This window comes from Impatiens glandulifera, chromosome 1 (assembly GCF_907164915.1).
Source record: "Impatiens glandulifera chromosome 1, dImpGla2.1, whole genome shotgun sequence".
In the NCBI taxonomy this organism is placed as follows: Eukaryota; Viridiplantae; Streptophyta; class Magnoliopsida; order Ericales; family Balsaminaceae; genus Impatiens; species Impatiens glandulifera.
Genome location: NC_061862.1, coordinates 19214375 through 19241507, shown reverse-complemented (window position 1 = coordinate 19241507; position 27133 = coordinate 19214375). Strand labels below are relative to the sequence as shown.

Genomic DNA, 27133 nt, shown 5'->3' with positions numbered 1-27133 from the left:
CGAGCCGAACTCTAAGGAATTTCTTGAGCATCGATTTCGACTCTTGCATGGAACACTGGGATCTGGAAACCAAGGAACTCATGTTTGAGTCCCTGATCGACACCGGTCTTCAGGATTTTCTCGAAGAATCCAGACCCATACTCCTTCCAGATGTTATCAACTTCTTCAGAAATGCCTCTATAAGAGGAAATTTCATTGTTTCCACTGTGAGAAACCACACCTTCTGGCTGGATGAAAGCGAATTTGCTCAAACGTTCAATCTTCTCACCGAAGGGTTTTCCGTCTTTCCAACCCGGTGGGAAGCGCCGCAACCGACTACTCGGAAATGTTCTCCGGAACTGATGTACCGGTGGAGAACCACGGGCTAAAAACCCACCTTGCCCACCACATCCAACTCCTCCACGAGATTGTCAATCGATCCATCATTTGCCAATCTCCGAACCAACGCTACTATAAGAGAATGTTTGACATGATGACCTACATTGTTAGCAATACGCCTATCAATTGGTCATCGGTCATTTTCCAAAATCTGAGGACTATGGTGGAGACCAAGAAAGGTCTCGGTTACGCTCCTCACCTAAGCCGGATCTTTCTTAAGTACCGTCCAGAGTTTGGACCGGGTACACTGGCGAACCCATCAAACAATTCTTAATATGGATGGGTGGAGGACAAGCTCTCTAAGATAGTCATTACATAGGTTGTAATTTCATTTCCTATGCATTCTAAACCGATAAATAAATCGATTTTTATCTTGTATCTTTCATTTCAATGAATATCTATTTCAGCTTGATATCTGGGTCAATAATTGCAAATATTCATTCTATCTATCTAACCGGTTAAAATCATTAAACTGCTTCGTTGAAAAATCCAGTCAAAATCAAAAACCGCATCATTGCGGCTAATAATCCGCCTATTGAATAAACGGTTAAAAAGAAGAACCGACTAAATCATCGGTCACATAACCGTAATCAAAAGACCGCTCAAAGTCTTCGGAGGGAAATTTCCCGCCCATGGTCTCCCGCCCATGGTTTCCCGCCGAACGTTTCCCGCCTTTGGTTTCCCGCCTTCGGTTTGCCGCCCAGGGTTTCCCGCTCACTGCTTTTGGAGGGAAAATTCCCGCCTAATTCATGATGGGACGGTTCGCGACCGTTGGAATTCCAAACCGCAACTATAAATAGGGTCCTTAGTCATTTTATTTCATTCTTACGCGAATCGGCTTTCTCTCTCTAGCTCTCAGCTTCCTCAAACTCTCTCAAATTCTTATCTTCGTGCTCTTTCGGTTCGATTATCCAGAATGGGTCGCGATTCCGTACTATTTAAACACATCATTCAAGTCGACTTTGAGGAAATCCGGGCAAACGGTTCGGCTCTAGCAAAGCAGGTCTTATCCCGGATCTCCGAGTCCGGCCTCGAATACTTTCTAGGCGGTCCATTTATTCTATATCAGGAAGCGGTTGAGGAATTTTTCCAAATCGCATCTATCACAGGCAGATCCATAATTGCAAACATCGGCGGTCAACAGCTCGAACTGACAGCGGAGTCGGTAGTTGAAATCCTACAACTACCATCAGAAGGGAGCAACTTCTCGGCGGCCTTAGATCAAGAGACTTTCAAGGCAGCTTGCCAAGTTCTCTCGAAAACCGCGGTACCTATTGAAATCTCCAGAAAGAAATCATCTCTTCGACCGGAGTACAGACCGCTATGTGATATTTTCACAAAATCGGTCCAAGCAAGAGGGGGAAACTATGATAGTCTCACCCGAGAAAAGATCGAGATGCTTGCCGGTTTAGTCAACGGCATCAGAATAAACTGGGCAAAGGTTATTTTCAACAACCTATGTGAAATGGTGGATCCGGACTCCACTTGGTCATGGGGATACGCCATCCCACTTGGGAAAATCATGCGCCACTTCAACATCAACACCGGCCCTGGTGTCCTCCTCTCATCCAGCAAAATAATAAAGTCTAAGCAATTTAAGGAGAGGAACAACAAAAGGAAGGCCTCCGGTTCTACGGGTGGCCGAAAGAAGAAGGCAGTCGGTAAGAAAGCAGCTCCGGTCAAAGAGAAATCCGGAAGCAAGAAAGTTAGACAACCAACCGGATCGGCTGATCCGCGGTCCGAAACCCCCAATGATGAAGATTCGGCATCCAGTTCTGACCGAACCTTTTCATAGAATACCGGAGAAGATCAGTCCGGTAAAGGGAAAGAACCGATAATCGAGGATCAATCGGTCGGTCATGATAACACTAACATCGGTTCTGACGGACTTGGGGAGGAAGATGCCCACGATGATGATGACACCCGGAAAACGGCCGAGGATCTCGTTAGCAGAATTATGGACGAAATACATCAAGAAGCTAACGCGGCATCCGAAGTATTCTGTCAATGGATGCGGCATCGGCATAAGATCTTCTACAAAAACATGCTAACGGATCTCACCGTTAGCGAAAAATTCGAAAAGTTGATGGAGATGGAGGAGGAGGTCATCAACCTCACAAAGGCTCAAGATGTCAACACCGCCTTAAACCGATACGCAATAGTAGAACCGTGTGCTCGGCTACAAAAGCTCACCGAACACATTCAACGCCTTAAAGAAAAATATACTCCGGGAACACCGAATTCTCAACTACAACTCTTGGTGTTGGAGTTGCTTGCGGTCCCGGCAAGTTTATCTCTCTACAAGATTTAGAGCTTAAGTGTTTATTTGAAGTGTGATTACAATTTCGGTGAGAATTGTACGAGTGTTTATCGAGCAGAAAATAAGTCTCGATCGGATTGTGTTTGTGTATTCCTTAGTGAATATCTTTCTCGCGGTTTCGAGAGGAAGGAGTGACGTAGGAGTTTATCTCTGAACATCCATAAAAACATGTCTTGTTATTTACTTTCTGCCGGTCTTACATCCTAAATCGATTCTACCTAAACCGACTTACTGAGTCCCAAAACCGACCCACCCAACTCTAAACCGACTCTATCCAAATCCGGTCATATTCATCCTGTGTGAGTGCTGTTTCAACCTGAAACAAACCACTTCCGCAATTGAACTCGGTTAAAGAGTTTGTGACAGTTTGTGTAGTATTAAAACCCGGTGTTAATCTCTAACAGGATTAAACACCAACCGTTGAGTGAAACGCGCTAACCAGCCAGACCCCGGTCCGCCATCCGCGACCTAGATCCTATCATAAAAGAAACTATATTCACAATTAGAATAAAATCCCACATCGGAAGATGATGAGAGTTGGGGAAGTTTCTTAGTATATAAAAGAAACTCCCCCCTCTTTAGTTTATTGTACCAAATATTTGTATCTCTTATTATTAATTGATAGTCTTAGTGCTCGGAGATGTAGACAACATTTTGGCCGAACTTCGTTATCTAGTTCTGTTAGTGTGTTCTTTTGTTTGTTTTCTTCTTTTGTGTTTCTATCAGGGTTTTTTCCAACAAGTGGTGTTAGAGCCAAAGGTTCGTCCTTGGCATGGTGGAGTCTTCAAAAGGGGCGTTAACTCCTTCGTCATCCTGGACGAGGACACCGATGTCGAATTGGAAGTTTGTGGTGGAAATCTTTGATGGAACTGGGCATTTCGGTATGTGGCAATGTGAGATTCTATATTGTCTTTTTCAGCAGGGTCTAGATGTTTCTATTGAGATCGGAAAGCCAGATGGTATAGAAGAAAAATGAGTGGAGTATCATGAATCGGTTGGCATGCGGAATAATTCGATCTTGCCTGTCTAGAGAGCATAAGTATGCTGTGAAGAACGAAACTTATGCACAGAAACTATCGCAAATATTGGAGGACAAATTTCTGAAGAAGAGTTGTCAGAATAAGCTTCTTATGAAGAAGCAGTTGTTCCGGTTTGATTACCAATCAGGTACTACTATAAATGAACATATTACTAAGTTCAATCAATTAGTAGCAGGACAAAAGGAAAAACAAAATAGGTACAGAAGATGAAGCATTGATGGTCAAGGCTGTCAGCAAAACAATTCAAAAGGGAAAGAAAGAAGATCCGAAAGTAAAGTTGCCAAAGATGAATGTACTTTCTGTCGTGAAAAAGGACATTGAAAGATTAACTATCCAAAGTTAAAGAATAAAGAGAAAGATTCTGAAGATGCAAATATTGCAAAAAACAAAGGTGATGCAAATTCAGAATACTTTTTACCGATGTCACAACAACATCACATTCTGAGGCATGGATATTAGACTCAGCCTGTATTTATCATATGACACTAGTTCGAAATTGGTTCTTTGACTTTAAGGAGCTAGATGGTGGAGTTGTTTACATGGGAGATGCTAGTACATGTAAAATAAAAGGGATATGATCAATCAAGCGGAGAAATGATGACGGATCCACCAAAATTATCAGAGATGTTCGGTACATACCGAATATAAAAAGAATCTCATTTCTTTGGGGGCCTTGGAGTCAATAGGCCTACATGTGAAATTGGAAAATGGAATTCTTAAGGTAATCTCTGGAGTGCTAGTGATGTTGAAAGCTATTAGGAAAAGTAATAATTTGTATTACTATCAAGGTAGTACAGTTAATGGGATAGTAGATGTATCAACTTCCGGGAGCAGTAAGGAATTAGAGACAACAAAGTTATGACATATGCGATTGGGGCATGCTGGTGAGAAATATATGCAAACTCTTGTCAATCAAGGATTGAAAGGTACAAAAGTTTGTAAATTAGATTTTTGTGAACATTGTATTCTGGGAAAACAAAGACGAGTAAAATTTGACACTGTTATCCATAACACCAAGGGTATTTTGGACTATGTGCACAAGGATGTCTAGGGTGGCAAGACTCTTTCTCTTGAAAGTAGACATTATTTTGTTACTTTTATTGATGATTTTTCCAGAAGAGTATGGGTGTTTACTATGAAAAAAAAAGATGAAGTGTTTGAGATTTTTCTTTAATAGAAAATTCAAGTTGAAGATGAGACAAGAAGAAAGATCAAAGTTCTCCGGACTGATAACGGTGGAGAATACAAGAATGATCCCTTCTAGAAGTTATGCCAAGAGTGTGGCATAGTTCGACACTTCACAATCAGAAAAACACCACAACAGAATGGAGTATCGGAACGTATGAACAAGACATTGGTGAAGAAAGTTCGATGTATGTTGTCTAATGCTGGGTTAGACAGGAATTTTTGGGCAGAAGTTGTGTCATACGCTCAAAATTTAGTAAATCGCCTACCATCATCTACACTTGGTGGCAAGACTCCATTAGAGGTGTGGTCTAGAAAACCTACAACTGATTATGATTCTTTGCATATTTTTGGGTCTACAATATATTATCATGGAGTTGAATCAAATTTGGATCCACGAGGAAAGAAGTCTCTTTTTATGGGATTTACTACTAGAGTTAAAGGGTATCGCCTTTGGTGTTTAGATGCAAGAAAAAACCATTATTAGTAGAGATATTACTTTTGATGATTATTCAATGTTGAATAAGGTAACACCAGACAAGATTGATTGTACTCCGCAACATATGGAGTTTGAGCAGATAAAGATAAACTCAATAATAAGTGACTCTCCGACGATAGACGAAGAGTCAAATGAGGAAGAGGTTCTGACCCAAGAACCTTCACAACAACGTGAATCAATTACTGTGAACAGGCCAAAACGAGTTATTCAAAAACTAAGTCGGTTTGTTGACATGGCGGCCTATGCACTTCTAGTCGTAGATAATGTTCCATCCACTTTTTCAGATGTTAGTCGAAGTACTGAAATAAAAAAGGATAGGTGTTATGGAAGATGAGATGCAATCTCTTCAAAAGATTTAGACGTGCAAGTTGACGCATCTACGGAAAGAGAAGAAGGCTATTGGTTATAAATGGATCTTTGCTAAGAAAGAAGGATTTCCCGAAAAATTTGATGTTCGCTATAAGAAAAAAATGGTAGTTAAAGACTACGCTCAGAAGGAAGGAGTTGATTATAATGAGCTACTTTCTCCTATTGTTAAGCACTCTTCCATTGGAATTTTGTTAGCCTTGGTAGCGTAGATGAATTTGGAGCTAGCTCAACCAGATGTGAAGACCGCAGTCCAACACAATCATTTAAATGAGGAAATCTACATTTATCAATCAGATGGATTCAAAGTTTTTGATAAAGAAAACTGGGTTTGCAAGTTGAACAGATCATTGTACATGTTGAAGCAATTGTCGGGACAATGGTACAAGCAACTTGACAAATTTATGATTGAGCACAAGTACACAAGAAGCAGATTCAGTGTATTTGCGCAAACTGCAAGATGAGTCTTATATCTATTTACTCTTGTACGTTGATGATATGTTGATAGCATCAAAGAGCCAATATGAAATTGAAAAATTAAAGGCTCAATTGGGTAGAGAGTTCGAGATGAAAGACATAGGAAAAACCAAATCTGAATATTGTTTAGATTTGGTAACCATCTTCCGCGTTTTAGTCGGCGCTGAAGAAGACCAATTGGAAGCACTTAAGAACTATTTTTTAATAATGAAGAGTTGTAATTGGATATTGTGCCAACGTGGAGATTTGTTGTTTTTTAGCACAATTAGAATCCCACATCGGAAGATGATGGAAGTGAAAGAAGTTTCTTAGTATATAAAATAAACTATATTCACAATTAGAATAGAATCCCACATCGGAAGATTATGGGAGTTGGGAAAGTTTCTTAGTGTATAAAAGAAACTCTCTGTTGTGTCAAATTATTTTGACTAAGTGTTAAAATAGTTTGACTATTGAGATTTTGATGATGAAATGATTTATGCGCTTTGATGCAGGTGTATTGAAATCATATTTCATGAGACTTGGCTGTAATGAGGCTCATTAAACCGATTTGGCATTAGATGCACAGAATTAGACGTACAGTCTAATAGATCTCGAAATTAGACGTGTAGTCTAATAGATCTCGGAATTAGACGTGTAGTCTAACTCGTGGAGTTAGATGTGCAGTCTAATAGATCTCGGAATTAGACGTGCAGTCTAACTCGTGGAGTTAGACGTGCAGTCTAATAGATCTCAGAATTAGACATGCAGTCTAACTCAGTGGAGTTAGACGTACAGTCTAATGTATACGGAATTAGACGTGCAGTCTAATGTATACGGAATTAGACGTGCAGTCTAACTCAGTGGAGTTAGACGTGCAGTCTAATGTATACGGAATTAGACGTGTAGTTTTAACTTAGTGGAGTTAGACATGCAGTCTAATGTATACGGAATTAGACGTGCAGTTTAACTCAGTGGAGTTAGACGTGCAGTCTAATATATACGGAATTAAACGTGCAGTCTAACTCATCAGAGTTAGACGTGCAGTCTAATGTATACGGAATTAGACGTGTAGTCTAACTCAGCAGAGTTAGACGTGTAGTTTAATAGATTGTGAAAGTTAGACGTAAGTCTAACTCCTTCAGACAAGTCTGAAGTTGAACCATAATTAGACATGCAGTTTAACTCATGGAGTTAGACGTGCAGTCTAATAGATTGTGAAAGTTAGATGTAAGTCTAACTCCTTCAGACAAGTCTGAAGTTGAACCGTAATTAGACGTGCAGTCTAACTCGTGGAATTAGACGTGTAGTCTAATAGATTGTGAAAGTTAGACGTGAGTCTAACTCCTTCAGACAAGTCTGAAGTAGAACCAGAATTAGACGTGCAGTATAACTCAGTGGAGTTAGACGTGGAGTATAACTTAGTGGAGTTAGACGTGTAGTCTAATGGTTAGTGAAAGTTAGACGTGTAGTCTAACTCCTTTAGGTTAGTCTGAAGTGATTGTAATTAGACGTAAGTCTAATCCCATTAGACCAGACGGTCTAATGGATTCTGTTCTTAGACGGGGATGTTTGATTTCATTAGACGAGGTTGTCTAACTGAAATACGTCTAATGCTAAGCTTAAGCAGTATGCTTGAAGCTAGCACCCACCTACCCACGTGCTATAGCTGTACTCTACTCCTGCTCCACTTTCTAGTGAAGATTAGTACGATAGCTATATGCAACCAACCAACGAATGTCACGTAAGAGAATTTCCCTCATATTACTTGTTTTGTAGGTAAATCCCTGATGGAATATTCGGCGCACTACCAGTTGGTGTACGGCCACGATCCCTGTGCTCAAAACTTGTTGTGTACTATGGAGGCTTTCCAATAGAAGAGTGCCACGTATCATTCTAAAGATTCGACCGTTAGTCTTTGCCTAGTATTTATCAAATCTGAAGGACAATAGAAAAACAATGGATTTGAGCTAGCAATGCGATCAACTAAGAGAAACACTATCTGAGAAGAACTTCTGAGAAATCAAGCCTTTGAATATTCATACTGTGAAGCTGCTTTTCTGATTGTACTGTGTGTAAATCAAGAGAGAGCTAGAATCAAAAACACCATTAGCTGAGTGATATTATTCATCTTGTAAATTGAACAGAGTGTGTTCTGTTCAATAGTGAGCTAAGTGTGTGCAAACTGTATTTGATTCTAATCATATTATAGTGAATCCTTCTGGTGGTTGGAAGAAGGGGTGACGTAGTAGAGTTTCTCCTAACATCCATAAACAAACTGCTGTATTCTTTCATTTCTGTCATCTTTTCATTTTTCATCTTGAGCTTCAAACCCATGTAAACAATTCCGCCTTGAATCTGTTTCAAGTGTTTACAAAGGTTTGCGTAGAATAGAAAGTGAATTAAATCCTTAACAAGATTTCTTTCAAACCGTTTTTCATAAGCCTTCATCAATAGCCAGACCCCCGTCTCTATCGATAAAGTCGATCCTATCACTCTCCCCTCTTTGGTTTATTGCACACAATATTTGTATCTCTTCTTTTTATTAATTGATAGTCTTAGTGCTCAGAGAAGTAGGCAACATTTTGGCCGAACTCCGTTATCAAATTTTGTTAGTGTGTTCTTTCGTTTGTTTTCTTCTTCTGTGTTTATAGGTTTTCCCAACAATTCTCACTCAAATAATGAGCAGATGGTTGAAATGAATTAAATTCCAGTTGCTCCTAAAAATCAATGTATGGACTTATATGTTGGGTTTCCTTTAAATACTAATGATTTTGTTGATGTTGTCTTTAGTAGTAAAGTTAATGCTAGAAATGATAATCAACAAGGGAATGAAAATGTTGATGAGTCAATTTCTTATAATGAACCAAGACGGACTACTCGAGAGAGACGTTCTTCAGTTAGACACACAATAAATGAGTATGTATTTTTTACTAATGGTGGAGAACTTGAGAGTAATTTTAAGAAACATTGGAAAGTGAAAACAAAAAGGAATGAATGAATGCCATGGAAGATGAGATGTAATCTCTTTGTGTGAATAACACTTTTAAGCTAACAACGATGATTCTATCGGTTGAAGCAAGATAATCATAATTCACAACCTAGATATAATGTTCGGTTGGTTGTAAAAGGCTTCTTGCAAAGAAAAATATTATAATTGATCAGATATGATGACAAATGTATTATCACGAAACAAGTTCGAGTTCTATCACTCAATTGTCGAGATGACATTGCCCTCTAACTAGTCGGTCGAGGGAGTTTGTTGAGTTTTATCCTCCTAGTTAGAGAGACCCAACTTGGTGTGGGTTTATTTAGGCCTGGAGTATATAATGTGAATTTACATTATGTTTTATTTATGTTAAGTGAGTTTTGAGAATAACAAGAGAGAGAATAGAACAAAAACATATTCAAGCGTTTATGGTAGCAACTGGAGAAGATTTCTGTTTATTGGAGTTTGTACTATTTGATCGACTTCAAACGTTAACAGTTTGTTGGTTATTTCTGGGGCTACGTTCTGAACATTGAAGATCTGTTTTCTAAGGCTTCTAAGTCAATCTAAGAGAAACCAGAATTATATAATTGATAAGGTTGGTTGATCTTACTATTTCTATTATTTGTTGTTATTGCCAAGATTATTGTGTGATCTTGATGCAATTGATTAGACTCTAGTTTGGTTATATTTAGAGTGAACCTTATTTGTAACATTATTGATGATAGTGGATTGTTAAGTGGCATATTCAGGTCCCGTGATTTTTTACTTGATTTGAAGAGAGGTTTTCCACGATGAAATTATTTTTGCATTGTTGCTTCAATTCCGTCTATTTTGCTCATATCTTATACTCAATTAGTTGAAAAGGTATTTTATTTTGAAAAATACATTTTCCCATCACAAATGTATGAGTTTATTGAACAAATTGTGTTTTCGTTTGTGGTCATTACAAACAACACAAGACCAAAACTTGAATTTAATTTACTCAGACAACGATGTTGCAATTTAAGACGACGACGAATTTATAATTGGTAAGTTGTTTCTTTCATATTTAGATGTTGTTTGTGTTGTTCCCCAAAATCATCTCTATCAAAAAAATATTGAGATTAAAGGAAAGAAAGATATCTGATAATCATATAGTTATCGAATTAGAAAAATGTCGTTTGTTGTCTATTTCCACTACTTTTATCTATTATTAAGTTATTTTACTAGTTTTCTTTACAAGTTTTTTTAATTTTTATTTTGGCATGTTCACTATCTTTCCCTTCTTCCTCCTGAAGGAATTGTGTCCTTTAATTTAATGTGCAGTGACTAAACTTGGATAGGACAAATTAACAGATATAATTTAATCCGATTATTTTAGGAGTCGTAGTGTTTTGCTAGAAGCCAACTACGATTAATGGGGTTAAACCTATAACTATTATAATCGGGTCCTATGAGGTCACACACTTAGAGTTGACCGACTAGATAAACGAGAAAGATGGTTAATTATTAATACATATTAGATATTATTAATAATAAGAAATATTATTTATTTATGAAATAAAATAATATATAATTAATACATATTAGATATTATTAATAATAAGAAATATTATTTATTTGTGAAATAAAATAATATATAATTAATGGTTAATTATGGAGTTAAGATTGTGAAATAAAATAATATATAATTAATGGTTAATTATGGAATTTTATTTAATACAAAAGGATTCACTTATTTGCAAAAAAAAAAACGGAAGAGAATAGAGAGAGAATTGTTCCTCTTTTAAAACGGTTTTTGCTATATTACGGTGAGAACTCCAAAAGGAAGAAATCATCTTTTAATCTAGCGATTGGATTGCTTCCCATTTGTCTTTTTCGTCCTAGCAGTCGAAAGTAAAGAGATCTAGTCGGGCTCGTGTGGACCAGGTAGAGGAGCAACACGTGGGGCTCTCGATTATTCATTACTACCAGATCTGATCCGGTTCACGCATCAAATGTATATTTTTATAAACTATATATCATGATTCTATCAATTATGCATGATCATATGATTAGATGTTTAAATTAGATCTATAAATTATTCCGCTGCGAACATATAATTAACCTACAGTGGTATCAGAGCGCAAGGTTGCATATGTTGAAAGGATCAATAAATTAACTGTTAATTTTGATGCGGATTTATATCGATGATATAATTTTACATAGATTAAAATGTAAAACTATCTTTAAGAAAATAAAAGAAATATTTATTTTAATTGGATTATATAAATATTTGGATCAAATAAATATGATATATTTGTTTTCTAAAAGTTAGGAAATCCCACTTATTAAAGATTAATATTTTTTTAGTATGGCCTAGAAATACGATCTGAACATCGTTATGTTTTCTTATAACACGATATATGTATCGTTATGTATTTTGTAATTTATTTTGATAATTAGATTATTATAAATAATTATGTAATACAAATAAGAACCATGAAGTTCAAGGATAGAGATCCATGAAGGGTGCAAGCATGGAGACCAAAGAAGTTTAGTTCTTTATATATTTTTTTTGCATCTTAGGGGCCATACTAGGATCACAATTTTCATTGCATTGTTTTTATTTATAATAATTTTCACTAATAAATAAAAGACAATCAAAATTTAAGTTCCTAAAGAAAATTGGGGCAATGCATTTCCGTGTCATGACCCATGAAGCTTATGGTTTTGGTTGGATAGGTTTCGCAAAAGCGAGGGTGTCTTTCCTCAACCCTAGGCTCCTGAGGATGAATCTATACGGGGATTCATAAACCTTGATACGGTTGTACCCAACAAGAGACCAAAAGGCAAAGTTTTGGATCTTGAGGCATGGGGATGAATCCTACATTGGATGTGGATCATCAACCAAGAATTATAAGAAGTTATAATTAGTAATTGTTACTTACCTTGAATACACAAGACCTAAGGCGGTGCAAAAGTACGTTGGGGATTGTCTGTAATGGGATCTTGGAATCATTTTATTCATAAGGGACTATAAAAACTTGAATAAAATGTGCATTCACTTATTTTAAGTTGTTCAATTATAAGTATTTTGCAAATTTCAAAACATAAACTGATTTGTATGTCATTTATATTTTGTAGAATATGTCGAACGATAATTTGAAATTCTCTTTGCGCTCAATTATTGAGAAAAACAAGCTCAATGAAACAAACTTCCTTGATTGGGAAAGGAATCTGAGAATTATTCTCAGGTCTGAGGGACGTGAGGACGTCCTAACTACCCATATCCCTACTGTGACCGGAACCTCATCAGATGAGGAGAAGGCAACATCAACTCGGGTGAAAACTGAAGCATTACCTGTTACTTGCCTCATGCTAGCTACAATGGAGCCTGAATTGCAAAAGAGGTTTTTGCATTCTGATGCTTATACTATCATAACTGAACTGAAAACATTGTTTCAGGATCAGGAAAGGATAGAGCGATATGAGACTCACAAGGCTATACTTGATAGCAAGCTTGTGAAGGGAAAACCAGTGAGTCCTCATGTGATTAGCCTGACTGGGCTTTTCAAGAGGATGGAAAATCTGGGGACCCCATATGATCAAGAGTTGGCCACTGATATTGTTCTTAGATCCTTACATGATGGTTTTGCACCATTTAGAATGTAATACCATATGAATGGTCTAAAGCATGATCTGAATGAGCTCCATAACATGCTTAAAAATGTTGAAGGAAATATTATTGATGCCAAGAAGAAGGAAGTTCTAAATGTCAACAATGGGAAGGGGTTTAAGAAGGTGGCTAAGAAAAAGAACAATAACCAAGGGAAAGGCAAGCAAGTTGCCAAACCCAAGGGTGGTGAGAAGCCAAAGATTGCTGCTGATCATGATTGTTTTTATTGTCAGGCCAAGGGACACTGGAAAAGAAATTGTCCCAAGTACCTAGAAGACAAGAAGAACGGGACTGTGAGTTCCACTTCAGGTATTTATGTTATTGAGATTATGACAACTGATGTTCTCACATTAAATAATGGTCCTACTTGGGTATTAGATATTGCATGTGGTGCTCACATTATTTCATATGTGCAGGGACTTAGAAATAAAAGACAAGTGAAGAAAGGAGAGATAGACCTGCGCGTTGAAAATGGAGCAAGTGTTGCTGCACTTACCGTAGGAGATTTAAGTCTATCTTTACCTTCTGGTTTAATATTAGAACTGAATAATTGTTATTATGTTTCTTGCATTACTAAGAACCTTGTTTCGGTTGCTGTATTACATTCTGAAGGTTTTGAATTTAGCATTAAAAATGGAAATATTTCTGTTTTTAAGAATGATATTTTCCATGTGACTACTCCAATGAGTAATGGACTCTTTGTATTGGATCTCAAATCAGAATTGTATAACATAAATAACAAAAGACAAAAATTAAATAGTTTGAGTGAGGCCTACCTATGGCATTGTCGATTGGGTCACATTAGTGTGAATCGCATTAAGAAGATCCACAAAGATGGGCTTCTAAAAGACATGGATTTTGAATCCATTGATACATGTGAATCATGTCTGATGGGCAAGATGACAAGGTCACCTTTCAAAGGAACGTTTGAAAGGGCTACTGAACTACTGGGCGTAATACATACTGATGTATGTGGTCCAATGAGCACTGAAGCTAGAGGTGGCTATAGATACTTCATCACATTTACTGATAACATGAGTAGATATGGGTATATTTACCTTATGTCACATAAATTAGAGTCCTTTGAAAAGTTTAAGGAATTTCAAAACGAAGTAGAGACTCAAAGTGGCAAAAAAATAAAAGCACTTCGATCTGATCGTGGTGGTGAGTACTTGAGCCACAAATTTGATCATCATTTGAAAAACTGTGGGATAGTCACACAGTTGTCTACCCCAGGAACACCTCAGCTAAATGGTGTGTCTGAAAGGAGAAACAAGACTTTGTTAGACATGGTCCGATCAATGATGAGTTTTGTTAATCTTCCGGTATCCTTCTGGGGATATGCCCTCACTACCGCTGTACTTACACTAAATAGGACTCCGTCAAGAACTATAAACAAAACTCCATATGAGATATGGACTGGAAAGGTTCCAAAGTTGTCTTTTCTGAAAATATGGGGATGTGAAGCTTATGTAAAGCGTTTACAAACAGAGAAGCTTGCCCCAAAATCAGATAAATGCCTTTTTATAGGGTATCCAAAAGGAAGTTTTGGATATTACTTCTACAATCCAACTCAGCAAAAGGTGTTTGTTGCAAGGGATAGTGTCTTTTTGGAAAGATAGTTCCTTTCCAACAAGTCAAGTGGGAGAAATATTCATCTTGAAACAGTTCAAGATGATGAAGAGCAACAAACTCAACAACAAAATGACATGGATGATGTCGATGCAGAGATGATTACTTTTGAAGGCTCAGGGCCTCAGAACATCCAAGAACCAGAACAAGAGGATCTACAAACAGTTGTAGATCATGTTCCGGATTTAGTTGTTGAACAAGTTGAACTCACTCGTAGATCGGAAAGGCCAAGGGTACAACCAAGACGTTATGATGATTTCATCTTAAATGTAAGCCTTTTGATGTTCTTATGCTAGAACATAGTGAGCCTTCGACCTATAAGCAAGCAGTGACGAGTCCAGACTCCAATAAATGGCTTGACGCCATGAGGTCTGAAATGGATTCGATGTTTGAAAATTAAGTATGGGACTTGATAGATTTTCCAGATGGGGTAAAACCCATAGGAAGCAAATGGATTTTCAAACTCAAAAATGATAAGGATGGAAATGCATCTGCTTACAAGGAAAGACTAGTTGCCAAAGGTTTTAGACAAATTCATGGTATAGACTATGACGAGACATTTTCACCAGTTGTCATTATTAGATCCATTAGGATAATCCTAGCTATTGCTGCATATTATGACTATGAGATATGGAAAATGGATGTCAAAACCGCTTTTCTAAATGGTTTTTTGGAAGAGGATGTGTACATGACACAACCTGAAGGTTTTGAAGATCCAAATCATGCTGGGAAGGTATGCAAGCTTAAGAAGTCCATTTATGGACTTAAGCAAGCATCCAGGAGTTGAAACTTTCGATTTGATGAAAAGATCAAAGAGTTTGAATTCATTAGATGCGAAGAGGATCCTTGTGTTATCAAGAAGTTTAGTAGGAGTAAGGCAGCCTTCTTAGTCTTGTATGTGGATGACATACTACTTATTGGGAATGACATTCCGATGTTAGAGTCCGTAAAAGAATGGCTGAAGAAATGTTTCTCAATGAAAGACTTAGGAAATGCCGAGTACATACTTGGAATTAAGATCTATAGAGATAGATCTAAGAGGCTTCTTGGATTAAGTCAAGGAACTTATATTGATAAGATTCTTAATAGATTCAAGATGCAAGATTCCAAGAAGGGATTTTTACCCATTCAACAAGGTGTATATCTCAGCAAGACGCAGTGTCCTAAAACACCTGCTGAGCTTGAGAAGATGAACAAGATCCCATATGCTTCTGCTATAGGATCTATCATGTATGCCATGGTATGTACACGTCTAGATGTTGCATATGCTTTGAGCATGTGTAGCAGATACCAATCAAGTCCTGGAGAAACACACTGGAGTGCAGCTAAGAATATCCTGAAATACTTAAGAAGAACAAATGATGATTTCTTAGTATATGGGGGAGATGAAAAATTGATCGTACAAGGCTATACTGATGCAAGATTTCAGACTAACTGAGATGGCTTTGAGTCTCAATCGGGTTATGTCTTTATCCTTAACGGAGGAGCTGTGAGCTGGAAGAGCTCCAAGTAAGGTACTATAGCAGATTCTACAACAGAGGCTGAGTACATTGCTGCTAGTGAAGCAGCAAAGGAGGCCGTTTGGATGAGGAAGTTCCTAGATGAACTCAGTGTTGTTCCTAGCATTTCAATGCCTATCGACATCTATTGTGACAACAATGGTGCCATAGCTCAGGCAAAGGAACCGAGTTCGAGCTCCAAATCCAGACACGTTATGAGAAAGTATCACCTTATTCGACACATCATCACTATGGGTGATATTAGGATGTGTAAGGTGCATACTGATGACAACATTTCAGATCCATTAACCAAACATATGCCTAGGCCCAAGCATGAGAGTCACACTAGGGCTAAGGGTCTCAAGCACATTGGAGAATGGCTTTGAGTTTGCTTTTGTATTACATTATGTATTTATGAGTGTTAGATACCAGTTTTATGTTTGACTTGATGATTTTATGATATATAATATTTCATCCTTATTTATATTGTTTTTATCGATATTGAATAATATGTCCAAATAATTCATTATTAACAAATGGGATCACCTTAAGTGTTCTGGTGAATGAAACCCCATTAAGTGAAATGAAATTTTGAATTATTAAAAGTCTATAGTTTGAAATCATAAAATGGACATAGATGATTTTATAAGTTACTATATTGTAAGCTGACTGATAGCGTCAGGTTTCATGGGCTATAAGGACATGGAGATGTCTAGTCAATTACATATATGTTTATGGATGATACATGTAAGACTGACCCACCTTAAGACTCTCCAAAATAGATTGTAGAGTTTTAAGTTAAACCATGTTTAGTAGATTCCTCAGACATGAGTATGTTGTGGCCTCACTTGATGATTGGTATTTCTTTGACACTGTTAAACGCTTTCCGTAAAAGGGAGTTATAAAGGCAGTAGTTGGGATTGCTAAAAATTGAGTGGGAGCCATAGTCATACAAGAATGGATAAGTCCTCCTACTTCATGTATACTATGATACATTGAACAGGAATGGTGTCTCGACCACTTGAAGAGCGAGAACTGAAAATGCATGGCCATGCTCGGATGGATTAATATGAATCATCCGTTTAATTGACAGTTCAAACTCAGAGTTCAAGAAATATATTTGATAGAAAAGTATGAATGTTACCATATCATCAAATAAGACATTAAGAGACAAGGGTATCTTATATTGCACACTTGTTTAAGGACAAGTGGGAGATTGAAGGAATTGTGTCCTTTAATTTAATGTGCAATGACTAAACTTGGATATGACAAATTAACAGATATAATTTAATCCGATTATTTTAGGAGTCGTAGTGCTTTGATAGAAGCCAACTACGATTAATGGGGTTAAACCCATAACTATTATAATCGGATCCTATGAGGTCACACACTTATAGTTGACTGACTAGATAAACGAGAAAGATGGTTAATTATTAATACATATTAGATATTATTAATAATAAGAAATATTATTTATTTGTGAAATAAAATAATATATAATTAATACATATTAGATATTATTAATAATAAGAAATATTATTTATTTGTGAAATAAAATAATATATAATTAATGGTTAATTATGGAGTTAAGATTGTGAAATAAAATAATATATAATTAATGGTTAATTATGGAGTTAAGATTGTGAAATAAAATAATATATAATTAATGGTTAATTATGGAATTTTATTTAATACAAAAGGATTCACTTATTTGCAAAAAAAAACGGAAGAGAATAGAGAGAGAATTGTTCCTCTTTTAAAACGGTTTTTGCTATATTACGGTGAGAACTCCAAAAGGAAGAAATCATCTTTTAATCTAGCAATTGGATTGCTTCCCCTTTGTCTTTTTCGTCCTAGCAGTCGGAAGTAAAAAGATCTAGTCGGCTCGTGTGGACCAAGTAGAGGAGCAACAATTGGGGCTCTCGATTATTCATTACTACCAGATCTGATCCGGTTCACGCATCAAAGGTATATTTCTATAAACTATATATCATGATTCTATCAATTATGCATGATCATATGATTAGATGTTTAGATTAGATATATAAATTATTCCGCTGCGAACATCTAATTAACCTACACCTCCTATTCTCTTCAATTAATCCATGAAAGAACTCTCCACAAATTAAAAAAACAGTAACACTCTTTTAAGCTCCCGTATAAAAGGAAGAATCTAAGTTAAGTATGAAAATTTTTTATTCTATTGTTGAAATCTCAACCTTCTTGATAATTAATTTAAAATCATCGATCGTCTAAAGTTTTAATTAGGTTGTGTTTCTCAAATTTGAGTTACGACACTAACAAACTAACTTCGTATTGAAATCAAATTAAATTCATTATCACTTTCTATTCTTTCTCACTAAAGAATTGTCACCAATTTGGTGTAGGTCCTGGTCTGGACGACCGATTCAAAACATTCGGGTTTCGCCATATTTCACTATTTCGCTACGCTATAAAGTTAAAACGTACTTGATTTCATAAAAAAAATTGAATTGTTTTGAATTGGATGCATATGAAGAAGATGGAAGAGAACATGTGCGTCTAAAGATGATCGATCATTTTTTTAGTCTGCAACATCGTTGTCTCAAAATGAAGTGAAACATAAAATGTCATCTAAAAATAGAGTGAGAGTGAGAAAAAACATTGCTATAACATTTCATGATTATAGATATTTATGGAATAAATTACTATTAGTACGAATAATTTCAAACAAGTTAATATATATATAGATATATAGATATTTAAATATAAGTTAAATGTATAGTGACATTATTATCCACCTTACCATATATGCTAATCCAATAAGATTATTTTTTATACCCTTATCCAAATATTTGGGTTTCGACTACATCAAACAAAATTATTTTGGGTTAACGAAATGATTTTCCTAACGAGGTTTCGAACCAGGCTTTGGGTTAACGAAATGATTTTCCTAACGAGGTTTCGAACCAGGCTTTGGGTTAACGAAATAATTTTCCTAACGAGGTTTCGAACCAGGCCGGCCCAAGAGAATCCGAAGCCTTTTATCGAAACCCTCGCGTCAGCCTTTTATGGAATAAATTACAATTAGTACGAATAATTTCAAACAAGATAATATATATATAGATATTTCAAACTAAGTTAAATGTATAGTGACATTATAACCCACCCTACCATATATGTTAATCCAATAAAATTATTTTTTATACCCTTATCCAAATATTTGGGTTTCGACTACATCAAACAAAATTATTTTGGGTTAACGAAATGATTTTCCTAACGAGGTTTCGAACCAGGCTTTGGGTTAACGAAATGATTTTCCTAACAAGGTTTCGAACCAGGCCGGCCCAAGAGAATCCGAAGCCTTTTATCGAAACCCTCGCGTCAGCCTTTTATGGAATAAATTACTATTAGTACGAATAATTTCAAACAAGATAATATATATAGATATTTCAAACTAAGTTAAATGTATAGTGACATTATAACCCACCCTACCATATATGTTAATCCAATAAAATTATTTTTTATACCCTTATCCAAATATTTGGGTTTCGACTACATCAAACAAAATTATTTTGGGTTAACGAAATGATTTTCCTAACGAGGTTTCGAACCAGGCTTTGGGTTAACGAAATGATTTTCCTAACAAGGTTTCGAACCAAGCTGGCCCAAGAGAATTCGAAGCCTTTTATCGAAACCCTCGCGTCAGCCTTTTATGGAATAAATTACTATTAGTACGAATAATTCCAAACAAGTTAATATATATAGATATTTCAAACTAAGTTAAATGTATAGTGATATTATAACCCACCCTACCATATATGCTAATCCAATAAAATTATTTTTTATACCCTTATCCAAATATTTGGGTTTCGACTACATCAAACAAAATTATTTTGGGTTAACGAAATGATTTTCCTAACGAGGTTTCGAACCAGGCTTTGGGTTAACGAAATGATTTTTCTAACAAGGTTTCGAACCAGGCCGGCCCAAGAGAATCCGAAACCTTTTATCGAAACCCTCGCGTCAGCCTTTTATGGAATAAATTACTATTAGTACGAATAATTTCAAACAAGATAATATATATAGATATTTCAAACTAAGTTAAATGTATAGTGACTTTATAACCCACCCTACCATATATGCTAATCCAATAAAATTATTTTTTATACCCTTATCCAAATATTTGGGTTTCGACTACATCAAACAAAATTATTTTGGGTTAACGAAATGATTTTCCTAACGAGGTTTCGAACAAGGCCGGCCCAAGAGAATTCGAAGCCTTTTATCGAAACCCTCGCGTCGCCATATCGAGCATAACCTAGGTCTTGTTTGACTTTAAAAAAATGTTGTTAAATGAAAATTGAATTATTTAGAAGTGATTTGTGTTAAATTACTAAAATATTATATGTATATTTAATATGAAATGATTGAGAATGAAATAAAGGGTTTAATTCTTAATAAACCTTACTCAAACAAGGCCTAGTGAAATATAAAGATCTGAGCACAATATCAAAGAAGTTTAAAAGTAACAGATTACCATTCTTGTTCCTCCTCGCGCCGTCCATTCTCTCTCTCTCTAAACAGGCGAACTTTTCAGTTGAACTTGCTTGAGCAGCAATGGCGAACTCCGATTCAAGGTTAGTCTAAACATGTTAACATTTTACAGTTCTAAGGATATATTTATCAGTATGTATCATGTATGTATGCACTGTATGTTCAAAATGTACTTATTGCATGGATCAAAGTTTCTCTCATTGACAAATTTCCATTTTGGAAACGAGACTGTGGAATGCTCTACTTGTTTAAGGACATAATTAAAAACTTAACCTCGGTTTGAGGTCTTGATATTGATGGCTACAAGTTTCAGTTCCTGCTCTCTAATAGATCACCAAATTGTCTTGATGTGAGCTTGTTTGTTTTGTGATAGGGATCTGACTCAGTTGAATGGTTGCGGTAAGAAATCTGAAGTTGATGAATTGGCTTATGCTGAAATTGTTGTGATACGTCATGGAGAAACTGAATGGAATGCCTGTGGAAAGATTCAGGTTAGTTTTTGTTTTGTATGTTTACTTGTTCTGATTTGTTCTTGTTATCAAAATTGTGGAATATAAATGTGAGGAAAACAGTGGAGAAGATTGTCTTATCTGCTTCTCTGTTTTGATTTTTGATTTTCTGAATGAATGTTGAATTTGCTTATTACAGTTTATATAGGTCTTATCTGACCTAGTTTTTAAACTAGAAAATAATTATTCAATTGAAATCCCTGATTTCTAGCTAGTTTGTTGTAGTCATTCCTGATTTGTTGGAGACTCTAGATTTCTTTCTTTGTCTGACTTTTATCCACATGTTTGGGAGGGTTTGGGAGGATATTATCTTAACTTTCCCTCGTTAATCTTTTAATCTTTTCTCTTTCTCTTTTTTCTTTTTGCCTTTTTTTACAATTGTAGAACTGTAGTGTTGATTAACCCACAACTCTTGCCTAAGAGATCAAAGGTCTCGGGTTCGGGTTCGATTCTCGCTAAGTCCTAAGTTGAGGTGGGGTCATGACTACGGGGTCAACGCCCTAGAAAAGAACTTTAGTGTTGAATGTGCTTCTGTCATAAAACATTTTTAATAGAAAATTTTCTGGTTCTGCTTACTAGTAGCATCTTCTCATGGAACCTTATCTCTGTCTTAGACTAGTTTCTATTTTCACTTATATCTCCAGGGGCACCTTGATGTGGAGCTAAATGATGTTGGGAAAGAGCAAGCAGAGGCAGTAAGTAGTATCACAAGATTATTGTCAATACTTGGATTCCATCTTATTAGAACTTGTCTTATTAAAGGTAGCTAATCGCTTATCCAAGGAGAGTAAGCTTTCTGCTGTATACTCATCTGATTTGAAAAGGGCCCTTGTTACAGCTGAAAGGATTGCCAGCATTTGTGGTGTAGGGGAGGTATGTATGCAAATATTATGCCTAGCTCCATTTTGTTTTCTAACAGTCACTAGCTAGAAACAGTTCTTTACCTGGGCCATTTTAATCTCTCTATATACTGTCATTGCAAAACCTTGGGAAGAAACTAAGCCATTATATCCAGTTGAAATCATGTACACAGTCATAGTTTTGTAATGTTAGTGTACAGCTTTCAACTATAGATTATTTTCAATGTTTCACAATAGCATTACTAACCTATTTGCTATTTGTTACTATCTTATAGACATGGTAGATTTGAATATTGAATCAAAATTAAAGAAATCTCTTGTTATTGGAACTATAATTTTTTTTTTGAAAAAGGTTAACTTTTTTGAAAAAGAGCGCAAGATGCTTTCAAACGTTACTATTGGAACTATAAATTGAAAATTTTGATTGTATTTTTCCTCCCTCCTTCCTATTTTATGTGATACAGATAACTTCGGTTTTGTCCCATTTACCCTTCTCGATAGTGTAAAGACCTACTGTAAACTGTTCAAACTGTTGTTTATAAAAGTGAAAATATAACTCCATTCAATTACATCATGAAATGCAACATAGTAATTACAATATTATTTTGATGGACTTTCTTATCATATTATCAAAAGTTAGCAAGAGATGATCACACCTATGAAATTCGATTCAAGCAAGAAATGGAAATGGTCTATATATATCTATTTGTACTCTGGTTACAAAATCCTAGGACTTGTTTTAACTTGAATTGGATCTTGCTATTTCTGATGGTAAAAAGCATTTTATCTTGAGATCTTATGTGTTACTCACTCCAGGTAATTAAGGACAAAAACCTTCGTGAAAGACATTTAGGAGATCTCCAGGGCACTGTTTATGCGGCTGCCCCTGAAGTTTGTCCAGCAGCTTATAAAGCTTTTTCTTCTCCCCGTGACCAGGAAATTCCTGTAAGTACTCTCTTTGGTAATATTTCAATGTTAGGATCTCTGTTCAGATCTAAAAACTAGTAATTGCATCTGTCTTCACATTTTTATCCTTAATCTCTAAGCATACTTTCAAAGTAAATAATAAGAAACCGTGTTTTCTTACTCAAAAAACAAAAGAAAATAATTTTTTTTATACTTTATTTTTTCTTTTTGCTCCAAAACCGACTTACTGTAAACTACTACTTCAAATTTATACCTTGTGCTGCAAATATTTTTCAGGGAGGTGGTGAAAGTCTTCAGCAGCTTTATGATCGCGGCACATCTATTCTGCAGAAAATTGCTGACAAACATATTGGTACTTTTCACATTCCACAGGATTTTTTCATGCCTCTTTTAGTCCCATTTTTATATGATTATGGGCCTTGTTTGATGTCGGTTTTTTGAAAAAGGTGTTTGATTTGGATTATTTGAGATTAATTTCGAATAACTCATTATCTAATCAACAATCTACCCAAATCTTTAACCAAAATACTGTCTATATTTTTTTAAAAGAATATTTACCCCCTAATCTCCTTTTACCTTCAAAATAACCTATATATTAAATAAGTTTATTTGAAAATATCCCTAGATCAAATCAGGCCCAAGTTTAAAAGTGGTTAATGGTAGATATGGACACTGAGTACTAATCAAGATACCTTTTATATGTCAGTAAATATAGATGTTTATAATTAATTTGGAGAAAGGGCTGATTACTTTGAGTTGTATAATCCATTTTCAGGGGAGCGAGTGGCTGTGGTGAGTCACGGAGGCCTGATCCGAGCTCTGTACAGGCGATCTGTATCAACTGTGAAGTGTGGGAAAGTTCTGAACACTTCAGTGAATGTATTCCATATCACCAAAGGAGGCTCGTGGACCATAAAAAACTGGTGCGATGTCACTCATCTCAAGCAAACTGAATTCCTGGAAGCAGGTTTTGGTGGAGATAAAAACTCAGGTTAAAATCCATCACCATTTATCAACAACCATAAAGAGTAGTAAACATAGAAAAACTATATGAAAACCATGAAGGCAGAAGATGCATCCTTACAAATACCTCCTTTTTTACCTTTTACTTTTGCGAATTAGATCTACATTGGGTATTTTTTTTTGCTGTTTCTGCCTCTACATTCACCATATATACTCTGATAAAATTAGTTCATATATTAGGTCAAAGCGTTTATACTCTTTGGTTGAGTCACAAATTGATACAAAAATTTCAGGCATTAAACCTTTTCATGGTAGTGAATAGATATTAACTTTTAGTTGTTTTTAAAAAAAAATGGAAACCATTTTTAAGACTTTTCAAACATTTCTTAAACAGGCTTTTAGAAGGTTTGTTGAATAGGTATATAGGTAGGATTTATTCATACTTTATATTTTACCTAAAATTTCGGTATGCGAAAAATGCATACTTTTTACCTTACATTGATTTCGGTATATCTTGATTTCGATATACCTTAATTTCGGTATACAAAAAATGCATATCTTTACCTTACTTTGATTTCGGTATACCTTAATTTCGGTATGATATCGGTATTATACTTTTCATACCTAAAAAACATATTAATTTTAAAAAAAATCAATCTCATTGATAAAGTAGAGATGGCATATATTGAATAATATTTTAGTATAATTATATTTTGATATTATTTAAAAATTATATTTTTATAATTAAATTAATATCAAATATATTTAATTATTTCCTTATAAGTATTATATATATTTTAACTTATAAATACTATTTCGGTATATCTTGATATACCAAAATCTTAAAAATTTCATACCTTTACCGTACTAATAATCTCGGTATGGTATCATACCTTACCTTTTTTTCGGTATACCTTAAATATTGATATTTTCGATATATTGCGGTACGGTATTTTCGATATGCCTTTAAAATCGGTAATTTTTCACACTTTTTATATGGCTCTTGTCTTAGTTTAATGCAAGTGGTGTGACTATTGTGATATAACATTATTATTATTATTATTATTATTATTATTATTATTATTATTATTATTATTATTAACCATCACTTTTGTATGTGTTCAAAGATTCCATTATTGCAATTAATTGTTGTTTAAAAAAAAAGTAACTTTCAAGAACTTGGGGTTGGGGGAGTAGTGAGAGATTTGTTTTTATATATGCATCCAATCTTACTATTTATAGAGATATAAAAAACTAACCTACTGGAATTTTTTATTTTGTTTTTATTTTAATGTTAAGATAACTCAATTTAAAATTAGTAGTAGAAAACAACTTGTACTTTAGTACTACTGTCCACTTTTTTTTTTTGTTAGAAGCAACCTTTATGGCTTTATTTTAATTTTAATTATGAGAATTTTGTTTTTTTTTTAAGTTGTACTAGTAATTTTCAATAATTCAAATTAAGAATTATATATAAAAATATTAATAATTTATAAATAATATTTATAAAATCTAACTAAAAAATCAAAAACAATAAAGTGGTTTTAGAAAAATATTTACCAAATATTATGAATGGTAATTAAAATGATAAGTACGTGACTAAAGATATATACAAAATATTATTTATATATAAATATTTTAAATAAAAATATTATTATTTAAATATTTGAATTGATTTTAATTTGTAAAATTAAATTGAATTCAAATATTTGAATTGATTTTAATTTGTAAAATTAAATTGAATTCAAATTTAATATTTATCTATATTTTTAAATTCATGGAATATATAAAGTTTGAAAACATAAAAAGAATTAAAAACATACCAATTATATAAATTAACAATAATAGGTTGGAAGAAAACTAATTTAGAAAAAAAATTCATCAAAATTGAATTTTGCATAATATTACCGATCAAATTAAAGTTTTAGTTAGGTCTATTATTCTTTATTATTATATACTTATTTAAAAAATAAAAATATTACAAAATTATATAATTGATTCATTTAAGTTTTTAAATTTTTATATTTATAATAATTTTAATTATTTAATAACCAAATTTATATATATTTAATATATTATTAATTAAAAAACTGAAATAAAAGAATAATAAAATGTTATTTTAAAATAAAAATTGTAAAATAAATTTATAAAAGTATTTAAATTAAAATTTTAAAATATAATTAACTAAATATGTTCATTAATTAGTAGTTCGGGGTCTTAAACAATGATAGGTTTAGATTGCGTAAATAATTATACAAAAATTATTTAGAAGGGCATACCTACGATTACATTGATATAATACTAAGTAAAAATCATGAAGAATAACAGAAAAAACGTCAGAATTTAAAAATAAATTTCAAACGGGGCCTTAACCAAAATATTGGTGTAGAAAATATCCCGAAAATATTTAAATATCATATTCTGACCTTTCGGGATTATTTGAAATAGATTGGAGTTCCAAAATTACAAAAATAATTTTGGATTTTGAAAATTGAAAACAAATAGGTCTTAAGACCGGAGTCCTAGGGTTTGGGTTCAGTTTTGTCGATATGGGCTTAGACGGACTTGGTCTAGACTAGGGTGGTCTGGACCAGGGCTTATAAGTAAGGGTCTGTGGGTCCGGAGGGCTCAGTCTTGGGTTTAGGAGGCTCGATCCCGAACTCGGACTACTCAGTCCTAGGCTGGGAAGGCTTAGTCTCAGGTCTAGTTTACCGGTCTGATACTTCGGTCCTAGGGTTAGAGGTACTCGGTCCTAGGGTTTAGAGGTACTTCGTCCTAGCTAAGAGGAGGCTCGGTCCTATGTTAGAAAAAGAGGTCCTAGGCTAATGGAATTGCTCAGTCCTTCCTCATGAACATCGTTCATCGGTCTCGGTCCTAACTCAAGAACACTAGTCCTTAGTCTCGGTCTTATTCTTCGATCCCGGTCCTACAAGACTTAGTCCTCGGGGACCGAGTGTTCTTGATTTGGTCATAAATTACAGAGGCCGTAACTTTTTATACAGATAATGGATCATGATCTGTAAGCCGTAGATAATTTATGTGATTATGAAGAACAAAAGCCCTAACCTAAATCACGATCATTCAATTTTTACAAAGCTTAATTTTTAAAAATTAGTTTTAGGTCAAAATTTGGGATCTTTCAAATTAGACAATTTTAATGTCTGATTTTTGTTCCATTAGCTTTGAAATGATGAATATAGTTGAACACAATCAAAACAAGAACATCATAACATCATTTTAACAGTTTTTGAAGATTAAATCAAAATCCATTTTTTTCTTTCAAAAACACAGTTGGATCAAACATGATCGGGATGATGTTACAATTATCTGAAAA

The 27133-nt window shown here is 34.7% G+C and overlaps 2 protein-coding genes across 2 annotated transcripts; both read left to right on the top strand.

The window, feature by feature from the left end:
* The first annotated feature begins 12875 nt into the window (after positions 1 to 12875).
* LOC124919967 lies at positions 12876 to 13297 on the top strand. The gene is made up of 2 exons (XM_047460344.1): positions 12876 to 13182; positions 13290 to 13297. The coding sequence occupies exons 1-2, from the start codon at positions 12876 to 12878 to the stop codon at positions 13295 to 13297; spliced, it is 315 nt and encodes a 104-aa protein (XP_047316300.1).
* A 7217-nt stretch (positions 13298 to 20514) lies between these two features.
* Positions 20515 to 24066, top strand: LOC124920988 (phosphoglycerate mutase-like protein 4). Its single transcript, XM_047461583.1, has 7 exons — positions 20515 to 20623; positions 20914 to 21031; positions 21694 to 21744; positions 21812 to 21922; positions 22726 to 22854; positions 23113 to 23188; positions 23612 to 24066. The coding sequence occupies exons 1-7, from the start codon at positions 20604 to 20606 to the stop codon at positions 23830 to 23832; spliced, it is 726 nt and encodes a 241-aa protein (XP_047317539.1). The 5' UTR covers positions 20515 to 20603; the 3' UTR covers positions 23833 to 24066.
* Positions 24067 to 27133: the final 3067 nt, after the last annotated feature.